At 37.3% G+C, this 10,326-nt stretch overlaps 1 protein-coding gene across 1 annotated transcript; it reads left to right on the top strand.

Annotated features, from left to right (window-relative positions):
- Positions 1-4,097: 4,097 nt before the first annotated feature.
- On the top strand, positions 4,098-8,446 carry LOC149783249 (uncharacterized). The gene is made up of 2 exons (XM_089933087.1): positions 4,098-5,444; positions 6,354-8,446. The coding sequence occupies exons 1-2, from the start codon at positions 4,503-4,505 to the stop codon at positions 7,059-7,061; spliced, it is 1,650 nt and encodes a 549-aa protein (XP_089789213.1). The 5' UTR covers positions 4,098-4,502; the 3' UTR covers positions 7,062-8,446.
- Positions 8,447-10,326: the final 1,880 nt, after the last annotated feature.

Raw genomic sequence — 10,326 nt, 5'->3', positions numbered from 1 at the left:
TATGGATAGTCATATCAATATGGATACTTGCCCTGAATGGATAGTCATATCAATATGGATACTTCCCCTGAATGGATAGTCATATCAATATGGATACTTCCCCTGAATGGATAGTCATATCAATATGGATACTTCCCCTGAATGGATAGTCATAGCAATATGGAGTTTTCACTAAAAGACTTCTGACCATACCTAGATGGACCTAAATCAAAATGGTGACAATCTGATGTCCAATATGGCTGCCATGGCAGCCATCGTGAAACTCTTGTTAATACTTTTTCTCTTGAATTGAAAGACTTTTGGAAGTGGTATTTTCAGCTAAAGATTTATTTTGATGCCTAGTTAGTCCTAGAAAATTTTACACCCAGTATGGTCACCACATAGATCATCTTGAAAATCTTTGGATGGTTATTTCATCTGAATAAATGGTCATATCAGCATAGGGTTTTCACTAAAATACTTCTTATAATGTTTAGTTGGTTCTAATTAAAATCGTGCTGATCGGCCATCGAATTTGGCCACAACAGCCGCCAAACTGAAAATTTTATCTATATTCCTTCTAAATTGAAAGCTATATCAGCATTAGGTTTTCAAAAGAAGAATTATGGTGTTTAGTTGCGTTAAATAAAAATATGCCAATCTGATATCCAATAAAGCCGCCATAGTGGCCAGTGTGAAAGTCTTATAGTTACTCGTCCTACATGTTAAGTTATATCGACGCTGACATTTCACCAGAAGACTTCTAGTGATGTATAGTTAAGTCCTAACTAATAAAAACGGTGCTTATCTGACGTCCAATATGGTCGTCAGGGATCCATCTTGAAAATGTTATCACTTCTCCGCAGCAACGTACAGTCATATAAAATATGATTTTCACCAGAAGACTTCCCATGATGCCTTGTTGGTCCTCATTGAAACTGACGCTGATTTACACTTAAATACTTTCACCGTGGTGGCCGTCCTGAAATCATATGGACTTGGGCTTTTTACTAGATTACTTATTATGATGTCCTAAATAAAAATGATGCCATATAATGTGTGTGTGTGTGTGTGTGTGTGTGTGTGTGTGTGTGTGTGAGAGAGAGAGAGAGAGAGAGATTTGGATTTTTAACGTAGCTTTAACAATGTTTCAGTCATATCGCTACGATGTCTGCAGTGTGGCAGTTTAAAGTGATGTCTAGTACTGGGGCATCATGCCGCAGTCATGTAAATGATGTCCCACCCAGTCACATTATCCTGACACGCGGCCGACCAGTCCTAACAATAACCTCTTAATGCTGAGCGCTAAGCGAGGCAGCTGTTAGTACCATTTTTATGTCTTTAGTATGACTCAGCCAGGGATCGAACCCACTACCTCCAACATCCGAGGTGGACGCTCTAACCACTAGGCCACCGGAGCGGTCTGTTATTTATAAACGTAAAGTCATATTGATATGACATTATTAACATACATGGTGTTATGTTGGTCATAAATGAAAATGATGCTGACTTGATTCAACATAACCATCATGGAAACCGTCTTGAAAACATTGCTATTAACAGGGACATGTGCTTTTAACAAAAAGATTTCTTATGATATTGAGATGGAGCTAATTGAAAATGGTGCTAATTGTTCATCCAGTATTACGGTCACGATAACGATCTTGTTAGTATAATGTTTCTTGTTATGGTACTCGTCTTGAATGGATGGTCATAGTGACATCGAACGACTTCTAGTAATATCTGGTTGCTCGCAAAAGAAAATGATGCCAATCTTACATCCAATATGGCCGCCACACAGACCAATTTGAAAATCTTTTGATCGCTTAAGTATATCAGAGATGGTTTCAACATTCAGCAGTCAAAACGAAGAAACGGTCTTATCTTGGAATCCTGGAAATTCTTGTCGGCAGCAGAGCATCAGTCCCTCAATGGACTCTTGTTTTAATGTGGTCTGAATTGAATGGTGGTACATAAAAGGGTGGAGAATTAGTCTCACTATGTACTTAAAGAACCTATTATCATGCTCCACAGCTTCAGCATTAAATTAAATCACAATGACAACCGCGTCTTAAAAACAAACAATGTATTACCTTTTTCTTTTTATATATTAAGTTTGAACAATAAAAATTCAGACTTCACATATTTTGACAAATTGAATGAACCTCTCACCCTACCCATAAAAAAGCTATACCCCTCCCCCTCCCCCGGCCCCACAACAAACTGAGCTGATTAAATTTATTCACTTTAAGACAAGGAAGACTTGTACAAGAAAGTAATCTTGATAATACGAACTGGTGGTACCTGTTGAACTAAATAATTATCTAGTAAAATGTTACTGTAGTTATATGCCTATTTATAGAAACTGCTTCTTATATCTATTAACTTTGCTCCTAGTCACATAATATTTGAAGCGAAGATTTCATGAGTGGGAGTTGGTTCACCTCGTGTTTTCAATCTGAACGAGCTTTCCTAGGCGTTACAAGTAACCTCTGTGTTGTTAGTACATATGTACCATGTTGCAGTATGAATTTGCACAACTGATGAATTCATTGGGAACTTTTTTTCTCCTTAAATATCCGGAACTTGATTGTACACTCGTACCTGCATCTACCTGCCAAAATTTATATAAGTGTTTCTGTGTTTAAAAGTATTATGTGTGAACAGACGATATGATTTTTTATTATAACCAATATACGAGTATTAAGTTAACGTTTCCGTCGACTCATCTATCTACATGTATTTATCCACACATCTTTCTCTCTATCTAAATATGTTTACCTTATAAGGTTTACAAATCTATCGTTTGCTTACTGACCTTTTGCCTTACTAATAATCAGAGTGTAAAGAGTATTTATCATTTTCAGCAATTTGATTGACTTTTTGTCGAAGTGCTTCCAACTAATTTAACCACGAAATATGTCTCTTGAACACATAAACATGTCTTCTTTCTATGTGTTGTTTAAGATATAAAAAAATATGATTATTGGATAGAATTTCGATAAATGTTTGCACTTAAAAACGGTGGAGCATTGTTTAGATGTTTGAGAAACACTAGAAACAGAACAATAAAAAAATCAGATGCCGTAGTAAAAGTTGAACAAACGAAAGAATTTAAAAACCTTAAGAAAAAAAAACACCCCAACCCTGTCAGAACATTTATTTAGCGTGAAGTATAGCTATATCGATTTCAGGGTGATTTGTATTTTTCACAATTCAAAAGCTACAAGAGAGACGAATTAATCAAAGATAAAGCTATGAAACATACAACAGTCTATGTACTAATTAATATACATGAAATATACAACAGTCTATGTACTAAATATACATGCGATAAATGATTAGTCACCTTCAGTGAACTCGTTCAAGCGGATTGATTATAATAGGTAATGTTCAAACCGTCCTAAAATGAAATGTAGAGTTTGGTATATTATATGTGATCCACCATAGAGTTACTGTCTGTTTCTTTACACGTTTGACTTCATCTATTGTTTTGTGTGGATTAAATTTTCAGAACAACGGTTTCAAACCGAGCCTCTCGGATCGATGGTTTTATCAAAAGTATTACCTTATGCATTCAGTACGCGAAACAATAAGTTTACCTGGGTAAAGCGGAAATTTAAATGGCATGTTCAATGTACATTACAGCCATCGATAATGGAAAGCTCAGGTGGAATTCAAAATAAACTTTATACAATCCCTCAATAAATAAATAAAAACGTCGAGATTAAATTCCAATTATTAGTTCCCTTCTCCCAACCGGACATACTTTGGCTTTGGAAAGTATCATTATCACTTCCCACACCTTATAGTCTTTGTCTTTTAACTCAGTCAGAGAACATGGTTTGATCTAAATAAGACCTTCTGGGTGTATTTTCTATCTGTACAAAACAAGTATGGAATAACGTACATTAAGTATGTCCACATTCGATAACCTTATTTCATTTATTTGAATAACTCTGCCTATACGCAATCAGCTTAAGAAAAACTTTTGTGTGTGCAGCATTTACCATGGTGGTACATTTTTAAAAAATGATATTGCATGGTATGTTCTCTCCAGTATTTAAAACAGTGGCATACAATAATAATTACAGACTGACACTTCAGTGAATATCTCATACATGTAAACCACCAAACGTGTTGAAATAGGGATTTCACAGTAGTTGGGTTGCGTTATAGACAGCTGCATATCCACTGAGCACTGTGATTGGGTTCTTATAGAGAGCTGCATATCCACTGAGCACTGTGACTGGGTTCCTTATAGAGAGCTGCATATCCACTGAGCACTGTGATTGGGTTCCTTATAGAGAGCTGCATATCCACTGAGCACTGTGATTGGGTTCCTTATAGAGAGCTGCATATCCACTGAGCACTGTGATTGGGTTCCTTATAGAGAGCTGCATATCCACTGTGCACTGTGATTACGTTCATTTTACACGGTCACTTTAACAGCTGTCGTCATTCCACCAAGGAAGAAAAAGGAAAAGGGGACAGGAGTAGGTCCCAAGAAGAAGGGTAAAAAAATGGAAAATCCGGAAGGATTTTATTGTGATCCTTGCAAAGTAAGGGAAAAGTATCTGAATGCTTTATTCTGGTGTGCGGAATGCTCTGAAGCCTTCTGTAACGAATGTCTCCAATTTCACAAGACAATGAAAATATCCAAGGACCATCAAATACAGAAACTTGAGGAAGTCAAAGAGAAACTAAAACGTCTGCGTGAGATGGAACGGCAAGAAAAAGTGGAAAGTTCCATGAAAATGTCTGATGAGGATGTATTGAAGGATGTGGAGCAGATATTGTCCAGTCTTGACAATTTAAGCAAAGCTGCCAGGACAGCAAAACAACTCAATTTTGATTCTAAAGGTTTCAATGATACTCAAAAAACACAACTTCTGAAGAAAGCTAGTTTGTTCAAGGCAAGAATTTCTGAGTTAGCAGAAAGATTCGAACAGCACATTACCGCCCAAATCGATACTGTCAGCAAAGTTGAAAGCCAAAGAATCGATCGGAAGATTGAAGAATGCGAGGCATTGTATAATACAATAGAAAACACGCGTGCCACAACCCAGAACGTTATGACAATGAAAGATTTGTCGACTAAGGCGGAAAAGCTGACCGAAGTTAAGCACTTGTGTCTTCAGCATAAGAGTGCGTTGCAGAATATCCACTCTCAGATTGAGGACCCCAAATTTACGCTGGCTCTGGACAAGGAACTGGAGAAGATGCTGAACTTTCCGTCCCTTGCTGGCCGTGTAATCAAAGGATCAGACGAAGACGTAGAGGAGAACCTACCACTTGTGGACCATAAGAGACAAGATATTGATCAGCAAAATCTTCCCACCATCAACCCTGCCGGCGACGTAATCTATATTCACAATATCGAGGACCACAACGATCCGATGGTAAATTCTATCGAAGTGATGCATAACGGGAACCTCCTAGCGATCGATCGTAGTAACGATAAGGTAGATTTTCTTAGTATCCAGATTCTTATTATTTGTTGAATGCCAGATAGTATCCAGGCAAATTTTGAATTTAAATGAATGTGACTAGTTATAGATACTGTGAGTTTACAGTATATATGCGTCTTCTAAACTCGTCCCCAAATATCCCTTCTTCCCGTATTATAGCTGGTACTACCAAACACATCATCGCTCCTTTGACTACTCTTAACGGTAATGAGGCCATTTGAATTGTGTATCTCTGCTTGTTTAAGCCTCTGACAAAACATAGAAATATTAACTAAAAATATAACTTAAAAACTACAGTTATCATCTTACGTGAATGAACTTATACAGACCCCGCTCAAGTTAAATTTTCAATGAAAGAAGCACAGTCATGCCTACTTTTAAATTGGAACTCATACGTGCGTGGCCGGTCAAGGTTTCAATGCGGCAAAAATCTGCATTATTAATAACACATCTAAAATGTGTTCTTAGGAATAAAGAATTACCGTTATTTGAACATAGTCGGTTGCCTTCAAGTATAGAATCTCCGGTTCTAGGTATAAAACAAGCTTTAGGTTGAACAAAATATATATCTCTGTTTTTATGATTTTATGTTCTTGTCAGTGATATTGACAAATGATGTTACTGCGTTAAATAACAAGCGTTCCCTTTACTATTCACAATGGTCGCCATACCGCCACCTGTCTCTGAACGCTGTGTTTATTATTATTTGTTTTTTTGTTATTGTAAACACATGTAGTCTTTCGTGGTACGGTTGGCAACGGCAGGGCAGAACTTTTGATACAATACGGTCTTATCCACGTTCATTACTGGAAAATATTGAATAGTAACAATAATTAAAAAATAATTATTGGTTTAAAGTATGTATTAAAGATTAATATTGGATGGAAATGTATATTATTGCAGGTGATGATGTACAGGCCTAATGGAAAACTGATCGTACAGTATGTCTTCACCAGCAGGGTATGGGACATGACTCTCATGGACACAACAACGCTTGCTGTCACTCTACCAGATTCCAATAAAATTGCCATTTTGAAATTTGTTGACGATTTTACAACAATCTGCGCCGAAAAGACAATTAAGACTGCAGAAAAATGCTACGGAGTTTGCCACGTGAACAACCATTTGGTTGTCACGTGCAAAGGTGGAGAGGTTAAGGTCCTTACACTTGGTGGAAAGGAAGTGACTGCATTGACCACAAGTATCCGCGGAGTGGCGCTTTTCAGTGAACCCCAATATGTCACAACAAACGTAACCAAAACTATGCTTTATGTGTCAGACGCCGCAAACCACTCGGTGACAGCTCTACGAATGGAAGCGTTTCGAATTGATCGGGACCCTAAATTTGTGTACACCAGCACAGATCTTCACACCCCAGCAGGTCTTGCACTGGACGCCCAGGGAAATATTTTTGCCTGCGGATTTGACTCGCACAACGTTCACCAAATATCTCCAGATGGAAAACTGATATACGTATTCCTTCGCGGGGTTGTAAACCCTAGGTCCATTTGCTTCTCCCCTGATAAGACAAAAATGTATATTTCCGCAATTTCAAGCGACAAGCCTTCCATGCATATCCAAAATCTCATTCGAATCGTTCAAATGGGTTGAAACGTTGCTTGATTAATAATCGTAATCAGCAGAACAAAAAAGTAACACAAAACATCAACAAAAAGTAACACAAAACATCAACAAAAAGTAACACAAAACATAAACAAAAAGTAACACAAAACATCAACAAAAAGTAACACAAAACATAAACAAAAAGTAACACAAAACATCAACAAAAAGTAACACAAAACATAAACAAAAAGTAACACAAAACATCAACAAAAAGTAACACAAAACATAAACAAAAAGTAACACAAAACATCAACAAAAAGTAACACAAAACATCAACAAAAAGTAACACAGAACATCAACAAAAATGAAACAAAACAATACAAAGCAAAACCAAATATAAAAATTACATGTCACTTTAAACGAAAATATGGTATTGAAAAGGTTAATAATCATTGAGAACAATTTAGACAGATAAAGACTGAGTTTGTACGAATGCTTCACTAACATTTGTGTTACGATGTTCATTGAATCCTCTCTGCTAGTTATATATGATATTTTGATAAATGTGTTGAAACCGAATCTGCCAAACAGATGATGGCGAATGTGTTTTCAAAATCATACTAAGGCGGACATGCGTTTTTGATTAGGACGAAAGTAGAGTTCATATAACTTCTTGTTTTCCAGTTGCGTCTACTGTACAATTATTTTACTACTAGTGGTTGCCGTGGAGATTTATAATACATTGAGGTGTCTCTTTATTTAAATAAATTCTGTTATTCCCGCGATTCACCTGAAGTAGGGTACCACAATGTCAGCGGAAGACGTTATGGCAATCGAAGATTTACTTTTTGCATCCGGACATGTAAGAAGAAAAAGTCCGAGGATACATAATGCCATGGAAGATCACTGCCGTTTTAAATAAAATTTATGAAACGAGTTGAATACAAAAAGAAAAATAATATATTATTCAGTATGTTTCCATAGTTTCATGTCAGCGGAACAACGGTGCAAAGCTCTGTATATCACACGCAGTTGGGCACTTTTGCTGCCAAGTGACTTTATTCTGTGATAATTTTTACATCGGTACGCTAACAAATGTTGAACAATATGACAATGTCCAATGAAGATAAAAACGCTAAACTTTATGAGGTAAATCATTTTAGTTTAATCAAAAATCTCTCTTCGTTACGATTTCAAGTGATCTGATTGACCAGACCCTTTTGAATTTCTTTTGGTAATACCTGTATGGATCGACAAACATGTTGGTTTACGACAATTATTTAAACGTTTTTATATCATGATATATTAATAATGGTTTCTATATTTTTTTAAAAATTGTGTGCTTATATATTTCTTTTGAGCAAAATGTCCGTGAATTATTACTGTTAGATATATCTTAGCGTTCTGTGAGTGAATAGTGTTGATAAAATGTTGCTTTATATTGTATAGTAGGTATATTGATGTATTTAACAAACGTTTATTATGAATCTTCTTCCCATATTTCATAATACCAGGCTGCTGGCCATCCTTATAACTTTCCGCCATTTTGCTTATATATGTGCGTCTGTTCTCGTTTTCATAATCTCCTGCTTGGAATCAAAGTCAATTCAAAGTACCTCATGCACTCGCCTATAACAAGAGTCCAACTGCAAACTGCACAGACCCCGATCTGCCGTTGCATGATTCGTCGGCAGATCGGGGTATGTGTAGTTTGTTAGGAGTATTCAGTAAAATAAACAATACGGACCCTGATCTGCAGGCATATTATGCTCTGGCCTAGCAGGCTCTTTGTTGTTTGCAGTTTGACTCGACTTATGAGCGAGTACATACGGTTCTTATATCCAGCTGCTGGATACATGTACGTGAATAATTCAGACATGTTATTAATACAAAGGCCATATTAAATGCTGAGCAATCGAAGCAGCTGCGCCAGGGTTTCAGCCAAGCGGAAGTGGGGGTGGGGGGGGGGGCTGAGGACGAACGCATGTCAGTGAACTGGTATTTATAGGCGGTGACCCGGTATTTCAAGTTGCTCCAGGGCCTCTTACAACCTTAATGACTAATACAATATTTAGCAATGTTTGTTTGGAGTCGCTTCAAAGAGAAGCGAATTTGTATAGGCTACTTCTTCGTTTGACTTGTGTGCTACATTAACCGGAAGTAGATAAAGGATATGTCGACTAACAGAAACGAGGCTACACTCATCTGTGGAATCAACAATCTCATATTAGGTGTCCAATTATTCTATAATACATTTATACACACACACAGGCAGATGCACACACACGCACGTACACACACGTACGCACACACAGTTTTTATTAGAACCACATTTTTGTCCACGTCGCAAACTTAAAGCCAGTTTCCACACCGATTATCATCGAGCCCGCAGTAGTGGGAAGCGAGACACGGCAGTCAATTTCTCCGACTGTATAGTTGTCAACATCTTCACTAGCCAATGTTCCAGTATGTTAACCCTATCTACACCTCAGCTTATCGAGCAGATATTTTAGTACTTTGTCCTAGCGACATCTACTGGATTTCAAGAGTTGCCTCCCTTAGTATGCGATACACACTAACCAATAACGTGTAACAGCGCTACATTGTATATATGCTGAATAGTGGAGGCAATTGACTTCAAAAGGATACGTTGTAAGTTTAATATCGAAGGATGACTACGTACCAGAGAGTCGCCAGTACAGGTGTATTTGCTTATTTATGAGTCCATTCAAGTCGTTTGCTCCCCATGTCTCGATCATGTAGAAATAGTGTTGAAATTTGCACAACTTAATTTTGATTGGTTGTGGTGGCTTGCCGCCACATCCAATGAAATTCACAGGCCCGAAGTACAGAAATATCTGCTCGATCCGCCAAGGTATAGATAGGGCTAACATATCAGAACCTTGGTTAGCAAAGATGTCAACATAGAATGGATTAAGAATCACCAAAGAATTATGCTACACGTATAAGGAAACTTACAACGGATAACTAGCAAATTATTACTAAATGAACTAAACTAGAGTGTACAAGAAATGAGTACTGAACACGCTGCTTTATCAGCACTGGATCCACGAGAACAAATGGCGACTATCAGAGCAGACAAGCCGGTTAGAGAACTAGAGAAATACTTCCATACAAGACGGATAGAAAGTCAGGGAGAATCCTACTTGGAATGTACATATAAGAAAGGTGTACATGGAATAGATATGACCAAGAGATCGAGAGAAAAAATACCAGGGATAACGTCAGTAATGGTTGCAATTAAACTTCAGATTCCGGAAAGTTTGCAACGTGTTTACTCAATAAACAAGAA

This window comes from Sinohyriopsis cumingii, chromosome 14 (genome assembly GCF_028554795.1).
Source record: "Sinohyriopsis cumingii isolate HCF-2022 chromosome 14, ASM2855479v2, whole genome shotgun sequence".
NCBI classification, from domain to species: domain Eukaryota; kingdom Metazoa; phylum Mollusca; class Bivalvia; order Unionida; family Unionidae; genus Sinohyriopsis; species Sinohyriopsis cumingii.
Note: the sequence above shows the minus strand (reverse complement) of the source record. Positions and strands in the feature narration are given on the sequence as shown.